Source organism: Anopheles gambiae, chromosome 3 (genome assembly GCF_943734735.2).
Source record: "Anopheles gambiae chromosome 3, idAnoGambNW_F1_1, whole genome shotgun sequence".
Taxonomy (NCBI): domain Eukaryota; kingdom Metazoa; phylum Arthropoda; class Insecta; order Diptera; family Culicidae; genus Anopheles; species Anopheles gambiae.
Genome location: NC_064602.1, coordinates 78688410 through 78706427, shown reverse-complemented (window position 1 = coordinate 78706427; position 18018 = coordinate 78688410). Strand labels below are relative to the sequence as shown.

Sequence of the window (18018 nt, the reverse complement as noted above, 5' to 3'; positions counted from 1 at the left end):
CGTAATCAAGCAAATAAGCGTGTGTAAATCAAAGCTTATATTTAAGCGAACTCCAGATGTACCCAATGGAGCGAACAGCGATAGCTATAGCCCTTTAAACAGCATCGAACTCTAACAATAGATTAAAATTCTTACTCACCTTTGGGAAGCACCAACATTCCATAGCAGGTTAAACATAATATCCACGTAACGCTTAAAACCGCAACACAGCCCTGCAAAAAAACAAAACGATACAGAAAAGGATGAGATGAAGAGATAGAGAACAGGTAACCAAGCTGCACACAGGTTGATCGAAAAAGAGGGGAAACACCATATGCGAACCAACATTGGTCTCCCGTTGTTGGGGTAGAATGTGATTTTGAAGCAACATTGCAAAGTGAAGTATTTAGATTAAAGGGAGCAAAAACAACAACATTCTCTGCGCGTTTAGTGAGTAAGCTTCTGTTTTTTTTTACACGCCCACAGCGTTTAATCTCGTTAGGTAGAGAATGTGTTGAATATTTGATCGTTAACATACGGTGGACCGTTGGTGGGCGCTTCTACATACAAGGCCCAGTTTTGCCCTTTCTTTTTCCGTTTTTGGGGGATATTGTTTGGAATTTGACAGGGGTTTTTGGTGTTGTTGTAAATCCTACTGGTGTGAGTACAGGTAGTGGAGGCAGTAATGCAATTATATCCTTGTTTTAAGGGTGAACCTTAATCCCTTGCATGTGTAAACAAAGTGACAAAGTGAAACGAACGGCTTTGATAGGAGTACGCTGGGAGTGTGGTCACTTTTGGGTGTGTTTTAAATTTTACTCTACCTGAACAAGTTTTGGGGACATATGAGCATTATTCTGCGATATTGTATTGAGATTATGATATTGGGGTATCACCAGATGTTTTCTAAGTCTCCTGAACAGCCTTTAAATAATATAAATGCTGCCCCTGCTGAACATCGCCACTTTAACTTGACGGCTTGAAATTTAAAACCATTTTCCATTGCTCCATATATTAATATATAAGTTTATACTGTTGACAAACGTGACATCACTAATATGATTTTTTTGGCTTTTCTCACTTTTGATATTTAACTTTTTTTTATTTGAAATCTAAGATAATAAAAAATACGAAAATGTGTATTTATATTAGGACCGAAGATTGTCTCCATTAGATTAGTCGTTTCATTAGTTTGAAGAGTTAAAAAGATAAATCTCGTTATGTAGCCACGGGTTCCTAAGCTTTTTTGTCAGAAATCCGCGTCATTCACCATTCAAACAAGCTCCTCAATTCAGCTGCAATTCAGTTTTCTGCAACTTTTTTACGATTCTTTGACAATAGTACTACACCATATCACCAGGAACCATATCACCATTTTGGCGGATTGAAGCGTATTACGCGATGGTTCGCAGATATAAAAATAACGTTTATGCTATCTGATTACCTCCCTTAATTCTAATGCTTCTGTGTGTCTTTTTGTTGATGCAGGAGCCCAATTACTGGTACCTACTTCATGGACGGCACTGCAGTTAATCGACAAAATCATGCCAAAGACCTGTGCGTTCTTCTTAAACAGCATATCGACGACGTTGTAGCCAGAGGAAACCAACTACTTGGCGTGGTTATCCGGACAACTAATGAATTGGTTATCTGCAACCCCATGTGCATCAAAGCTATCTACAACTGTATCGTTCGTTCGGTTCTGGAATATTAGTGCGTAGTCTGGAGCCCAACTACTGCTTCTTCGATTGCTCGACTTGAGGCGATTCAACGTAAACTCACACGATATGCCCTCTGCCTACTTCCCTGGCAGGATCGCAATAATCTTCCTCCGTATGCAGCGCAGTGCCGTCTTCTAGACCTTGGATTGCTTTTGGTTAGGAGACGTAATATACAATGCTCTTTCATCGCTGGTTTGCTAAATCGCCTTTGTTGCATCGAGTCGATATCAATGCACCATCCCGAACACTTAGGTCTAGAGAGACCCTACGGGTCGTTCAACCTCGTTCCAGCGCTGGTCGGTGCGACCCTATATTCCGCATGTCGGCTGTTCTACACTATTTCAGATTGATTCGACTTCAACATCTCAACTCAGTGCTTCAAGGAACGTCTCCGGCTTTTGCCGTGGCCGCAGTGAATTGCGATACAAATCTTGATTTTGCTATTTATTTTTTGTGTACGATTACTTATCTTAATTAGGCCATACGGCTGTTGAAGATTAACCAATAAATAATAATTATAATGACACCTAAATTGAACTATGTTTCATAGATAAGTTGCATGTTGGATAATCTTCACCATGTGTTAAGTTTCAAGAAATAACTGGTGAATTTGGTTTATGGTTCAACACTAAAGGTATGTTCAGATGTTTACTAAATTCAACAGAACAAAATAAAGATTTTAGATGTAACAACGGTATAAAATAATGTAACTTTGTTTGATAGTTCCTCCGGAGAATGTCTAATTAAAGCAACAAAAAAACTCAATTTACTTGAATTGTATCAACGCTTAGACTTCAAAATTCTATTGCCAAAAAATGTTTGCACATACCCTATTTACCGATCACAAACATGACCTGAAATGCCTAACATGCTCCCAACTGATGCATCAATCGCTTTCAATCGATTTTAAACAGCCCGTGCAAAAACGCTATCTCGCCGAAGCTTTAAATCCAGCCCAACCGATACGACATAATTAGGTGAAATTGGCTGCAAAGTCATCATACAGGTACCGCCCATCAATTGACGCGCATCGTTTGCACCGGAGCGGCCATAACCTGCTATGAAGTCGCAATCAAGCTATCATTAGGGCACCTTCAGCTGCGCCGTGATCATAGCGACCCGGGAACGCTATGACACCCTGCAATCGGTGCAACTATTACCCAATCGTTTTGCAGGCTTCCTAGCACACCCCTTTGCTTTCTAGCCGCCGTGTTCCCATAGTTAGTGCAGCACCTAACCTAACCTCATCGATGAGCAGAACAATATTGCGAGTGCTCAACTGACGCTACGGGGTGGGCAAGAAAGCAACAGGAACTGGAAAACTCCATTCCAATTTCATCTTCTCCCGTGTTCCACGCTGGTTGACACTGCCAATATGTCAGCTACGATTGACAGGGTACGACCCCCTCCCGTACCTTTGTAACATTCGCTCAATTTGCAGCGAGTGTTTCAATTTTGTCGTTTGAACGTTTACCGGTTGAAATCGATTTGTTTGAAAGTGTCTGCGAGCAGTCCCCTTTTTTGTTTGGCACTCAGAAAGGCTGTTTGTGAGAGGGTTTGTGTAACATGTGACAGTTGCTGTTGGGGAGTGAGTTGCTGATGGCATAATTGCTTGAGAAATACGGCGGTAGTCTCGTGTTAAAGCGAAAAACACAAGCATTAAAGCACGAAATCATACCGAAATCAGATACGGAGTTAATTTTGTATTACAGACAAACAGTCAACGATTTGACCACCAGGAACAAATGTCAGCCTTCAGCAGCACGCGATAAGCGCCGTAAGTCAGTAGGACAGCACCGACACCCAGCAAAAATCGGCTCACGCTCGCAAGGTTCAACGAGTACCAGACGCGCTCATAAGATGACCGTTGGCGGAAATACTTGAAGTGCATACACTGCATATCGGTCACCTCCCGGAATGTGATGGTTTGCGGTCGAATCTCGAGCAGCGCCAAAATTGCGGCCCGCACGCCTGCAAAGCAAAGGGTAAGTAATGATGAGCCAAAGCTTTACAACTTCCTGCCCTTCCATTTGATGGGAATTTGGGTAGATTCTCAAAACCCACACACTCCCCGAAACTTACCGCCCTGGATCGACCCGTTGATGAACCCCCGGTACCAGCAGCTAACATTGGTCGAGGAGAAGATGATGCACCGCTCGAACGTCGGAAACACGTCGAAGTAGAACGGTATCGGGTGAAGTTCGAGGCCAAATTCCAGCGGCTTCTGCATCGTGCGGCAGGCGAAGTTCGTGCGCAGCAGGCGCAGTATCGTGTCGCGGATGAGATGCCGCTCGGTATCGTTCAGGACGCCCCGGAGCGGCGAAAAGTAGGTGCCGGATAATTGATTGCGCCCCGATTCGTAGCATATTAGGCACTGGGCGGGGCAGAATATGCTGCCGGTGTAGCCGTGATCGCGCCAGTACGGAGCCGGATAGCGCACGGTAAAGTTGGCCATCGACCAAAGGCCCAGCTGTATGTCGGGCTGGTGGAAGTAGAGCGGTCCCTCGGGCAGGATGCTAATCTGGACCAGATCGAGACAGGAGACGGCCAAAATGACGAACCGCGCACGCCACCGCCGGCCGGTCCCGTCGGTTAGCGAGACGATTTCCGACCGTTGGTCGCTGCTAATTTCCACCTGCACAATGTTGGTCGAGTAGGTGACGTGCTCCGGGCCGACGCGTGCCACGAGCCGTTCGATCAGTACGTCCCAGTTGGGCGAACCGGCCGGCTGAAGGTGGCCGTTCTGTAGCGTGAGCATGTCGTACAGATCGCGCACGGACGACATCGAACGGAACAGCCGCAGGCAGGCGGCCACGGTCAGCTCGGACGGGTAGAAGCCCGTGCCGATTTTGATGAGAAAACGATAAAATCGCCTCGACGCTTCGAAGAGCAACTTTCTCTGCAGAAAGCATTCCATGTTCTGGGCGTTGCTTTCGATGTACTTTACCGTGCAGAGACAGTCCAGCTCCGTCATAAACCGGGTACTTTCCAGCCGTACCAGCAGGTCGCGAAGAGAGGACATGAAGCTGTTCGCTCCCTGCGAGCCGCTGGGACGCTTCCGAAACGGACCGATCGAAACGAGGGAACGTCGCGCTTCACTAGTTTCCGACTGGCGCCAAACCGTGCCGAGCGGGATCTGCAGCTCCCGGCAGAGGTTCATCGCGTGGTAGTGGTGCGGTGTTATCCAGCGCGTTTTCAGCCCGTCCAGCGTGCCGCCCGGATGGGTGGACTTCTCGAACAATCGGAAGCGTATGTCCGCCCGCTTCTCGCTGATCGTTTTGGCCGCCATCAGGCCCGAGATGCCCGCACCGACGATGGCCAGATCGAGCAGCTCGGACTCGCCGTCCTCGTCGTCCTCGTCTTCGTTCGCGTTCCGGTGCCCGGACGATAGCTGCTGTGAAGTTTGCATGTTTTTTCTTTTGTTGTACCGAACCGAACCAATAGCAAAACAATAACAAAAAAAAAAACGGACGAACTAAACTTTGTGTACAGAAAGAATTTAATGTAGCTGACAGCGGGGAGGAAGCAGAACAAAGATGTCACTGTTGTCTATGGTTACTTTGATTGGGCACGTGTTTGAAGCTGTTGCCAAGCTGTTCGTTGACGTTTATGTGGCGTCTGTTCTTGGTTTGATGTGGTATTCTTCAGGGAAGTGTGACAGAATAATTGGTAGAAGTTCTTCAAATTCAATTGAATTCAATTTAAGCTGAAATGTGTTCTATCCTTGGGATGTTGCATGACGCACCATATTCTTGAAAGCTGTACAGGGTTCTATTCCCACTAGGATTGTTCTCCCGTGGCAAGGACTAAGTATCTAGTGGCGTTGTATAGAGACCCTGTGTAAGCTACTTTGGGCGTCAAAGTCTTACAAGAATTATTGTATGTGCATGTTTTGCTGACTTCATTCTCAAGTCTCGATTGATACTTCTTGCGTGAGTAAAAATACGCAACGGTTGACGTAAAATCAGCTCCATTTACAGTCTGAGCTCCCTGGTTTAATTTGGATTGCCTGCCAACTATTGCAATCATTGGCACTACTTTCCATACAAATAAAATTGGAATTTTGAACTAAAAAGCGTTTATTTACGCTTTATGGATGTAATTCCATTGAAAAGAAGTTATTTAAGGGTTTCAAAATACAATCCTACCTCGAGTTAAGATATACTCAACTTATACAGAGAGTGTGGCCCTTCACGATTCTAGTCAGTTTTTTATGGAGTTTGACAGTTGAAGGCTGAAATCATGTAAACACTCCATGCAAAACCACACAAAAAACTAGCCTACAATTTTCAGTCTAGATTATTCTAGCCTCAAAGCTAGAATTAGATTCGAGTACCTGCTCGAAAAATGGCAAAACAAGATGGTGTTAACATTTATCCCAAGGTGGATTAAATAGATCCGGTGATGGAATCCAGAATCAAAGTGTATGTAGTCCATGTGGTCTCATAGCCTGTTTTTATAACCCAATTTGATCAACACTTTATGACTGGATGGGTGAAAACTTTTGTTTAAACAAGCTTTCTGGAGGCTTGAAGAATACAGAAAACACTCTTAAAATCTCCATTCAGAAACTTCTTCTTCTTCTTTGGCACAACAACCGCTGTCGGTCAAGGCCTGCCTGTACCCACTAGTGAAGTGAGCTTGGCTTTCAGTAATTTATTGTTACTATAGCACAAAGGGCCTACAAACTACGGCCCTCAAGAGCTTACAATGCGGCCCACGACAACTTTGCCAGAGTTAAAATAACTTAATATTTATTGTTTGACTTTTTCAAATGAAATTGTATTTTTTGCTTTTTTTAGACAAAAATCAAGCTTTAGTAACACGAAGCTGTACAAGTATCGTTAGTATTTTGTTGTAAAAACGAACGACGCTACCTGTAACTGATGAGTTAAACGTTCACTCATCAGTTACAGGTAGCGTCAAATGGCCCTCAACATAGTTATTTTTGAAGAAATGCGGCCCGCAAGCTGAAAAGTTTGGAGGCCTATAGCAGGATAGTTAGTCCTACACAGGATATTAAGTCCTACGTATGGAGGCACGGTCTATTCGGGGTTTGAACCCATCACGGGCATGTTGTTATTTCGTACGAGTTGACGACTGTACCACTAGACTGGCCCAAACAGAAGTGATAAAAACCAAATTGATACACCTTGGGATAAGCCCACCTGTATATTATACCCACTTAGATAGCTGATCGAAAACTGCTATACAATTCAAACAGCTGACATGCTGAAATTTCAGCCTACGAACTTACAACGGAAAGGGCCCCAGTATTAGTTTTCCAAATTTGTTTGTTCGTAACTTGTCAGCAGACTGTACCACAATGTCGTGTTGCAGGACTCTTCGGCTTGGAAATCGGTGTCTTTTATTTATTTTTGAAATGTCAGTGTCAAAATGTATTTGAATGAAATTCTTAAGAAATACACTTTCTACAAAAAAAAAAAACGCAAAAAAAATCCTGGTGGTTCTGCGATCCAATGACCTCATTCTAATCTAAACCATGATTATTGTGTTTTTATTCCTATTTTTATGGAATTGTTGACTATCCAATAATAATGCTTTTAAGGTCACAAGGTCATAATAGTAATGTAATGTACACGATCTCTTGCCAGTTGATGCGATCTATTTCTCATTACGGTTTCTAATTATGAGACAGCGTGCAATAAATCTAGTGAACTTTAAAGTCAAAAATATTCTTGGCGACACAATCTAAAAATATGTTGTTTTCAATAAAATTCTAGCTTTATGATTGTTTCTGTACATTTTTCAACTGCAAAGCCTAGTTTTTCTGAAGTCTAGAGCAATTTTGATATCATTGAACAAGAAATAAAGGTATTAAATCAACACATTACAAAATTTTGAAGTAACTCCCCAAAATTCAGCAGCAGCAGCGTCAACTTTACACTTTTTTCAGAATGATAAATAAGAACAAGATAGTTTAATCATTACATCGTTTGCTTGCATGGTTTCCCTTCACACGGTTCTCATCCTTTTTCTCTCACCTCCAACCGGAAATAGAAATAAATCATTCCACACTTGAAGCCTTCAAGCCGAATGTCTACTTTCCGGCTGGAGCCCGACCATATCCGTGCTGATAGATCGTGCCCCATCATTGTTCGTGTTCCGTGACCGATTAATCCATCATACACGTGCTGGATGTAACCCTTCCTTTTTTTGTGTGTGTGTCTCTCTGTGCCCCTCAAACGCATGGCAGGAAATGGGATGAAATCGAAAAGCTCGCATCCGGACATCCGGCGAAGCGGCCCGGAAAAGTCACAAGCCGGACATTCTAGCGACAGACAGGCGACGTCATGTCATCACTCAGAGCAGAGGTTAATAAATTTTGCAGCAGCGGCAGCAGCCGACGACGAAGGCTGTGCCGGGGTGAAATGCTCTTTTTTTGCCCGAGTCCTGGAATCATTCACAGCTCCGGAGTGGGATTTGGAAGCTGGGCGCTCAAAATGAAGGGCAATTCATCTCGCTGGTTCGGGGTTCCGGCAAAGACGAGCTAGACGTGATCGAAGATGAGATATGTAGGAGGTGTGAAAGAGACGAAGGGGCATGCACACACACACACACGCTTGACACGGCCGAATCTGTGAGCCCCGGAGGTACACACGCTCGAACAACTCATTCGTTTGTCGGGGTGTCATAGTGATAAATACGAATCAGGACAATATTGTTCACATTAACTATGATTGATAGTTGTGCCCGGCAGGGCGAATCCTGCACGTACCATCTGACGATGGCTGGCTTTTGACGGTGTGTGTGTGTGTGTTTTTTTTGTGTTAGTCGGCCGTTCCGTTCAGACAATTTGACTGCTTTTGGCTGGTTCCGTCGCAAATGACGCCAACATCGATTCGATCGATTTCGGTCCCAGTTCAGATTTCTATTTTTTGTGCTGCTGCTGCTGCTGCTTCTACTGATACCGTTGCATTCAAGTCGATTGTACCACGGTGTCCCACGGAATCAAACACACCCCTTCGGCGAACATTTAGCGAATTTGGCGAAATGCTGGAACATTGTACGTCCAGCCTGAAGCAAGCGGACTGAACTCAACTAGCGCAGAGCAGCAGCACGAGTCTGAGCTGTTGGCACTCGTTCCCGGAAGAGGAACGACGCCCAAGTGCACCGATCGATCTGAAAGCGATAGTGGCGTCAGTAATGCGACCGTCACACCGTCACTACAATGTGCTACAAACGTGTGTCTCCCGACGTAGGCTTCAGTGTAAGCGTGTGCGTGGTGGCCTGGTGCGAACGCTCTCGAACATGATGCCGGAAATGTGCAGCCGGAAAACGTGAAAATGCGTTGTTTACGTTTGGCATCAAACGTGCCCATTCACCCACACACATACACAGAAACAGCAACATATACACGAAAGCATCATCCATGCTTGTGTTCATCCTGCTCTGCCGGTCCTGGTCAATGAGCCAAGCAAACGGAACAGCTTCCACCATCACAATTGGTTTCGATTGGGCACGAATGGAAGGTTGTTAAACTGTGCCAAGGCAAAAATGGAGCCCCAGTTTTTATCCCCCCCCTCCCCCTGTGGACAAAGAAGGAAACCATTGTCCCAGTCGGCATAGCTGGGCGATCCCTCACATTGTCCGAATTCTGTTCCGTTTCGTTTAGTTCCCGTGCCCATATTGTTCGTCCCGGGGAGGCGTTTTCATTTGTCATCGTCATCAGCTAGCGTGCCGTAGGGTTGGTGAGGTTGGCGGGGATCCCGTTACATGGTCACTAGCACACTAACACGAGCGAAAGGATTATCAATAAAAATGTACCCACCCATTCGGGTCAGCGAGATGACCCAACCGGGAGGGGAATGTTGTACGGGGAGCTGTGGCCGGTACACAATTGGAGCCGGTCGGCCTGTTTTCCTTTCTCCTGTTTGCTCGGCAAAACTGTCCGTACAATTTTTGGGGGTCGTGTGATGTAATCCAGTTGTGTGTTTGTTGTACGATTTCGACTACGACTGTGTGTTGAGGTGTGATGGTGTTTGCTTTGTAATGGTGTTTGGTGAGTTAGTTTTAAAGTAACCCAGTGACATAGCAGCATTTAATGCCTGGCTTGATGAATGATTGCTGTGGCGGGGTGAAGTGCACTATTTGGTAAATGTTTCTTAAATTTAAAGATATTCATATTTCAAGTATGAGGATTAAGGAAATGAACAAACATACGTTTTTAATTGCAAAAATACCCAATTTGTTCATTTGTTTACAGATTTTTAAAGGGTCATGCATAGTTATTTTTCGATATAGGGTAGGGTAGGGTTATATATAGGGTCTACCTACCCAATCTGGCATCGCAAAAGATTTATCAGTCGCCTTAAATATTTATTCGCCCGACATAAATCATCAAAACTGTGAAAGTAATGATTCATACTGTAGCAGATTTACTGCTAACAGTAGGTCACATCTAACTTAGCATTGCCAAAAGCCAGGTAAAAAGACGTTAACCACCAGAAGCGCAAGCGCATAGCCAGCAGCCAGGTAAAGAAACGTTAAACACCAGAAGCGTAAACGTTCTCGTGTTTTACCCCAGAACATAAATAAGGAAAACGCGCCACAGATAAGCAATTAAACTTCCGTAAAACCCAGGCATAAACAGGAAAACGTTCGCTACCTCCACAATGCACGGATAGTTGATAAAACACAGGCACGCTAGGTATAATTTAAGAACACCTGTAAAAACCCAAACCCGGAAAACCAAATGAAAGCTCACATTTGACAAACATCTGGTTGCCAAATGTGTCACAACTTTCACACCATCTTTCTTATAAATAAAGCTCGAATTGATGGCGAAGTCAGTTCACCTTCCATAGACACGTAGATCACTCGTGTTCTGGTGCATCTCACCAATTTGCAGATTCCGCCGAAGGCTCTGCTCATATTTGATAATCATTTTTGGTTATCAGCTGTTCAGTCAGTTGACCGATCAGCATTACCCTCATCGAAATAAAGTGCACGTTTGCACTAGTTCCACCCAACTTCTCCCACGGTGTCCGATTCCGCCTCGGTCATCTACTCGACGCGCAAGGTCGATCCAGTCCGCGATTCCGCCGACGTAAGCAAGTGCTTCTTTTCGGACTTAGCGTAAGTGTGAACAGGTTGACGTAACCGATACGCGACAAATGTGTTTACATTTTGGTGTCGCGTTCCGTACGATCCCCTTCCTCGTCCCACACCCTTTCACTGTGCTCCGCGCATTGACTCACCGAAACGGTTTGAGAAGCGCGGTCGAACCTACCACAATACTTCACAAGGCCCTAATAAAGCTGACAATTATAACACTAATTGTAATTGTTAAGCATCGTTGAAATATGTATAGGCTGAACGGTAGAATAAGCTTCAAAAGACTTCGTATGTTAACTAAATAAAATATTTACTATGAGCCAATTCGAGTGTTAAGGCGATGCTTAGAAGTGCAATACATCAAGAAAACAATGAAACAAATTTGTTTGTATTATTCCATAACATGGATTCTTTACCAATTTTTAACCCTGACGGTTCTGTTTCATATCAAGAGACGCCAATGATGCCAACATGATTAAAGGTTAAATTAAACTTATCAATCAGGATATCGAATCGGATGATATAGTTTGTCACTACATGTCTTGTCATTATTACTTAAACAACTTTTTTGTAAGAAAGGAAATAATATATATCCATGGAATGCTACAGATGCTTCTTCAAAGATTAAGTGGATTGAGAATGATCCTAGAATTATTTTGAAGAACAGATTAACTACTAATTGAAGGTTAGGTTCTTAAATAAAATCAGTATGCTTTTCAAAATTAAAAAAAATGCTCTAGTTTTATATAATTTTCAAATGTTCCCCTCATAACACAACACATTATTCACGCAGAACTCAAAACATTATTCAGTACTTTGTAAAAGCGACTAAGACTTTCAGTTTAATTTAATTTACTGCCAAACTTTGTAAGAATTAATGAACTCAATTTATTACACTAACATTCCTTTCAGATTTGATTCTGGTGAGAGTATTTATCCGAACAATTCTGCTTGCAATGCAATATTTACCCCTTTCCTGCTCTTTCTCTACCAGCACTCCTCACCAGGAAAAGTCGGTAGATGAGGACATGAAAATGTCATCACGCTTAATTCACCACAGCTCATCATTTCTGCTCAAGTACAGACTTTTCCATCGCTGTGAATTCCCTTCATCTCTCTCTCTCTCTCTCTCTCTCTCTCTCTCTCTCTCTCTCTCTCCCGTTGCTCAACCCCCTCAGAAATGGTGGGCGTAAAACTGTCTCAACCAAAGCAAAACTAACAAACACAACGGTGCTGGAGGAAAGCGCCCGAGCGCCGAAACAGAATGCGAAGTGCATTAGTTCTTGGTGCCATTTTTGCCTTAATTAATCTATAAATCCTTTCCCGCCCGCTTCGGGCCGCTTACACAGGGAACCATTTGATAAGCAGAAAACAATCCGCACGCCGAATCCGGTGGTGCTGTGTCGCATTTGCCGCATTTCCTGCGCCACTAAGCGCTCACCGCTCACATGGCACTGACCGGCCGACAGGGTTCCGAGCAAAGCGCTGGCCGATGATAGCGCTTGGATGCAATAATTTGGTACGCTTTAATTCCTTGCGGGATTTCGTTCGTGCCGCTGTCGCACTAAGAGGAAGCGGCAACCGTACCGGGCCGGGGCTGTAGATTCTTGGCTTTTCATAATCATTTGCCAGCAGCAAATCATGGCTACGACTACGTGCTCGGAAATGATAATTTTATGAGCTGCACAGATTCGGCCATTTAGTGACCAGCATCGTTTGTCGGCTTTAATTTGAAGTTTTGTGCGTGGTGTGTGGGGCAGGGCAGGGCAGGGAAAGTGTGATAAACGTACTTCGGAAGGGCCATGCATCGGTAGCATGTACGTTACAATCTACATGATAATCTGTATCTGCTACGGTAATGGTTGTTCGTTCGTTCGTTACAGTACCAAAGTGCAAATGATTGTATTAAGTTGCTATGTAGGATTGTGAGACAGCATTTGTGCTTGTATACTGAGGTAATGAAAATCAATGAGTAAAATAAAACAATTAGTTCATAAACTGTTAATAAAATTATATTGAGACATTGTTTTGTATGTTGATAGTATATGTACGAAAATTTTAACATTTAAATAAATAATTCCTTAATAAATTAACAATATTTCTTTTCGGCTTACTTGACGCAACTTCCACTGTCAATCATGGCCGGCCTAACTAAATTAGGAGCTAAGTTATCTGTAATTTAGTAGTGTATCTAAAGAAGATAAATAAGTTCTTCATGGTGTGCTAAAGCTATTCGAATAGAGACAATCTTCTTCTTCTTCTTTGCCTCAACAACCGCTGCCGCTCAAGGCCTGCCTGTACCACTAGTGGGCTCGACTTTCAGTGACTTATTTGTTACCATAGAAGGATAAGTCAGTTTGACATATGGCGGCACGATCCATTTTGGGGCTTGAACCCATGACGGGCATGTTGTTAAGTTGACGACTGTACCATGAGACTGGCTGTTTAGAGACTGTTGGAAATTGAGATAAGCAGAACACAACCCTTATTGGGAAATGAGACAGGTATAACAGATAGGGAGAACCCTTAAAGTTGTGGCTCAACCGGAAAACCCATTGACTAAATTCAAATTAGAAAAGTGCATAATTGAATAAGAATTATAAGAGAAATCCTATCCATCGCTTGCAGAGCACGTAGGTTCATGTTAAGAACACCACGAAAATTACAAATACATCAAGATAGAATTACCGAGCATACTAGTGATGGGTAAAGTTGGCAAAAATCCGGAGTCGACTCCGATCCGACTCCGATAAATTCGGAATCGACTCCGGAAGGTAGGTCCGCGCTGCAATATCCGGAGTCGTTCGGAATCGCGCGGAGTCGTATGGAGTCGCCCGGAGTCGCCCGAAGTCGGAGTCATCCGGAGTCGTTCGGAGTCGTTTGGAGTCGTCCGGAGTCGTTCGGAGTCGTCCGGAATCGTCCGGAGTCGCCCGGAGTCGGAGTCGTCCGGAGTCGTTCGGAGTCGTTCGGAGTCGTTCGGAGTCGTCGGAGTCGTTCGGAGTCGTACGGAGTCGCCCGGAGTCGGAGTCGTCTGGAGTCGTTCGGAGTCGTTCGGAGTCGTCCGGAGTCGTCCGGAGTCGTCCGGAGTCGTCCGGAGTCGTCCGGAGTCGCCCGGAGTCGCCCGGAGTCGGAGTCGTTCGGAGTCTTTCGGAGTCTTTCGGAGTCTTTCGGAGTCTTTCGGAGTCGTTCGGAGTCTTTCGGAGTCGTTCGGAGTCGTCGACTCCGGACGTCTCCGGTCGACTCCAGACGACTCCGAAAGACTCCGACTCCGGGCGGATCTAGTGGTTCCATTTTGCCGGAGTCGGAATCGAACTAACAATAGTCGGAGTCGGATCGGAGCCGTGGGTGCGCTCCATACAGCACATCACTAGAGCATACGTACTAAGATCTCTATTCAATTGTAAGGTGAGCATTGCACTTATTAGGAAACATGATTCCTATTTAAAACGACAAGCCTTTGAATGAAATCCGCGGTTAGAAAGGCGGAGGTTCGATTTGGGGTGCCAGTCTGTTTACAGGGTTTTTGCTCGGAAATACTCATGCAGTCCCGGAGACTGAGTAAGCCTTATGCCCTACAGAGAAAATAATATCTCTCAATGTATTGTTCTGTTTGTGGCATTGGTATTACTGGACCATCCAGTTTTTTAAATGGAATTTTACAGTTGACAGTTTAACTTCATACCAAAAGCACACGCCTCACATATCTGTGGTTTTTATCGTGTTTTTAGAAGACGAAGAGATCAACGATGCGGTTGAGTTGATGTTAAAAACAGATTCTTCACATTCCTGGTATATAGCAAATTGAATTATAATGTCGATAGCCTTTGAACATCTATTGAAATGGCTTGAAACAAATATTTTTTTCTTAGATAACAATCTTAATTAATGAGGTCTGATTTAACTATTGCCTAATGTGTAGCGTTAAATGCAACTTAAAATTAAAATTGACCTGCATTAAAGCCTGCCACATTGGTTTAGGCCATATGTTTTATGTCAGATTGTCAGATTCAATATAATAGTTTTATTGTCAGATTCAATATAATAGTACAAAAATCATGTTGGTAGATGGAAGGAAAATGCTCGCTCATTGTAATTCCCTAACTTTAACAACATTTTACATTCTTTTTTCCTTTACCAAAATGAAATCAGACAATTATCAGGCACGTATTATGGACGCAGCTATCAAAAGCGATAACATGTTTAATGTGTAACGAACAAACCTATCTACAATACATTTAACGTACCAAAGTTACGTCTGCATGGCAAGAGCGTTCTCCTACCACCAATTTTCTCCACCAATCGTTCGAACCAATCTTCATGTTGTTTATTGATTAACCTTGTGCCCGACTAGTCCTAGCAGAAAGAAAGAGAGAGAGTGGAACGAATCGCACAGCCCAGTGCCCTAAAATCGAACAGCCGTAAATCAAATTTTAATGTTGTTTCGCCACCATTTAACGTGCCACTCGTGCCATTCGCTTGCGTATCGTGCGTTTCTCGCCGAGTTTGTTTGTAATGGGCTTTGGGCCAGTGTTGTTTTTTTTCGTTTACTTTCCACTATCAGCGCGCAAACTTTTACGGCTTCTTTTTCTATCTCGTCGCCCCCCGTTTTTGAGGTAGATAGGCGAATCGTGAGGGGAGAAAATAGACTAGATAGGAATGCTTTCCGAGTGTGAAAAATTGATTGCTCCTTCGGGAGCATCGGGGCCGGCGGCGCGAATGAAAGTTGCAGTCCGGCCAAAATCTGACAATCGGCCGGCCCGAGCGCGAATGTCTAGCATGGGAGCGTAAACAATTGATTGTTTGATTATACGATAAAGAAAAGTGACATAGACGTGTAGTCATGACAATGTTTTTTTTCCCTCCCGCAGGGTGAGGGATATACATGTGATAGGAAATAGAAACGAACAGAAAAACAAAAAAACAGCTACAAACAAAAGCTCCGTGTTGGATGTGTGCTGAGGAGATGAAAGTAGAAAATAGAGCGGGGAAAAGTAAATCGAAACGCTAAATAAGTAAACCCACCGTGCTTTGGTGTGAAGCGGAACGATAAGATTAGAGTCGCAGAAAGCGAAAAGTCAATCAACTTTCACTTACACGTCGCGAGCGAAATCGCTGAAAGTGGTCTAAGCAGTGTGATTCCCGTAATCACATTACGGAGTGTTTCGTTTCGAGATTTGCCGTATCGTATCGGAAACGACCGTGTCATCCAATTTGGAGTGGATTTTTGTTGTTGTGTGAATAAGAGTGTTTAGTAAGTTGATAGCTAAAAATAGACATGGTATCATTTTGTTTATGTTGATAGTGTTTTAACACACGATGGTTTGATTGGGATTCAGTCAGGAATTTTGATTACTATATAAAAACCTACGGTTGTGTGTGTATGGAAGCTCCAAAGCTTTTATCAACAAACATTTCTACATTAAATTTGTTCTTCAAATGGTGTTGTATATCTCTCTTAATTATTAGTCAAACATACAGGATTCCCAGGATTTATTGGTTGGTTCCCATCAATTTTTAGTGGGTTAACATATTTTTTTGGTGCGCTCCCATGAAGTTTAGGCCGTTTCCCAGAATTTGTTGTTCCAATTGTATTGATATCCAATCGGATAATACCAATAAATTATGGAAACGAACCAAAAATCTATGGAACACGATCAAAAAATCGTGGGAACGCACCAAAAAATCATAGGAACTGACCAAAAAATCGTGGGAAACCCTGTAAGTTGATATACACTGAAATTCAAGCAGCTTCTTTGATTTTGCAAGTATTAAAACTAAAAATAGACGCGTGATGAAGTGGTCCTGATGCTTTTGAAGACTTGTGACATGATTGTGATAAAGCTGACACCTTTCTAAATATTGTGGGATGCGGTGTGGGTTTGATGGCGCTCATATTGAAGCCGAATGTACTCATAAATTCACACAAAAAAGCGCACTATGTACTTAGAAACAGCATTTTCAAAAGAAGATAATAGTTTTTGGAAATCATTTTATTGAAAAGGATTAAAAATTGCCGAAAATTCTACAAAAACCCTTTAAACACAAGATAAAAGAAAATACCAGAAAAAACTGGGTAAGAAAACCATGGAAAAAAACCTCTTAACCTTAAATAAAAGACCAGGCGGCTCCATTGCCTTCGCACAACAATGTTGTGATAGGAATGATTCTTAGTCATCAATAATACAGTTTAATCAGAGTTCAAATCAAATGAAAATGAAGAAATTATTTTCATTCTAGTTTTTTTTTCTCATGGTTGATGAAATGACAATTTACTATTATTCAGCAGCGCATAATTTGAAGAAACTACATTACTGACACCATTTTACCACAATACGCGACAAGCCAATTGATCGATAAAATGCAATTTAAAGAATAGCTAGACAGCTCGTATTATCGATGCTATCTTAACATTATTATCCCCTGTATTGGTGTCTATTGATTATTACGAAAATTGCCATCAACATTAAGCTAGTAACTTAAGCAGCTTATTATCACCTCTGTCGCTCGTTTGCTATTGTTCCATCGCTTGATGAACCCGAAAGACAATAGAAAGACGATTGTAACAGTACGATGATAAAGTGGCAGAAAAAAAACTCCTCTTCTCGTGACGAGAAAGTATGCACTCGTACCGTGGTAAGGATAAATATCCCCAGAAAATCGCATCACCGTCACCACAATTCGATAACGGATAGGACGGGGCGGACAAAAACAAGACATGGAACCCGCCCCGGGGAAGGAAAATAAATTCTTCATCATCAACGACAGCGCTGTTTGGCGAGGGGCAGTCTGGAATGCTGATGAAATCGACCGGACATTGGAGGATTTATGAAGGTTGACGGCGCACGGGGCACACCGAGCGTTTGGGGTTCGGGCGTTTTTTTTTTTTTCGTATGCTTTATTGGATTGTGCTTTTGTTTGTTTTTCGGGTCCTTTTACGACACGGTGCAACCGAGAGCCACGGATGAAACCAGAAAACAAACATAAAAATAGCCTCAAGAACACTTCCGCTCGCGGCTAAAGAGGGATGTATGTTATTGAGATGTTTGATTGTATTTTTATTGCCATTTATCAAACACAACAGCAGCACAACCCCAGGAAAAAGGAAGGGAGGTCGAGTGTATCGAGTGTATACAGCACTAGAGTGTAGCGTAAACATTTACGGTCGATTTCATAAAGCCATTCAATGGCTTAATTCAGCACGGCGACCACGACAGAACCGGCAACATGGGGCGATGTGAGA

The 18018-nt window shown here is 43.3% G+C and overlaps 2 protein-coding genes across 2 annotated transcripts in view; both read right to left on the bottom strand.

Moving 5' to 3' along the window:
- The window catches only part of LOC3291293 (5-hydroxytryptamine receptor 1), a 72769-nt gene that overhangs the window by 13186 nt on the left and 41565 nt on the right, over positions 1-18018 (bottom strand). The window contains exon 4 of the mRNA XM_061653288.1: positions 140-212. Within this exon, the coding sequence (XP_061509272.1) occupies positions 140-212 (73 nt within the window). The remainder of the gene's footprint in view (positions 1-139; positions 213-18018) is intronic.
- Positions 3243-5451, bottom strand: LOC4577573 (uncharacterized). The gene is made up of 2 exons (XM_001237213.3): positions 3783-5451; positions 3243-3671 (listed from the first exon to the last, which is right to left on the bottom strand). The coding sequence occupies exons 1-2, from the start codon at positions 5107-5109 to the stop codon at positions 3421-3423; spliced, it is 1578 nt and encodes a 525-aa protein (XP_001237214.3). The 5' UTR covers positions 5110-5451; the 3' UTR covers positions 3243-3420.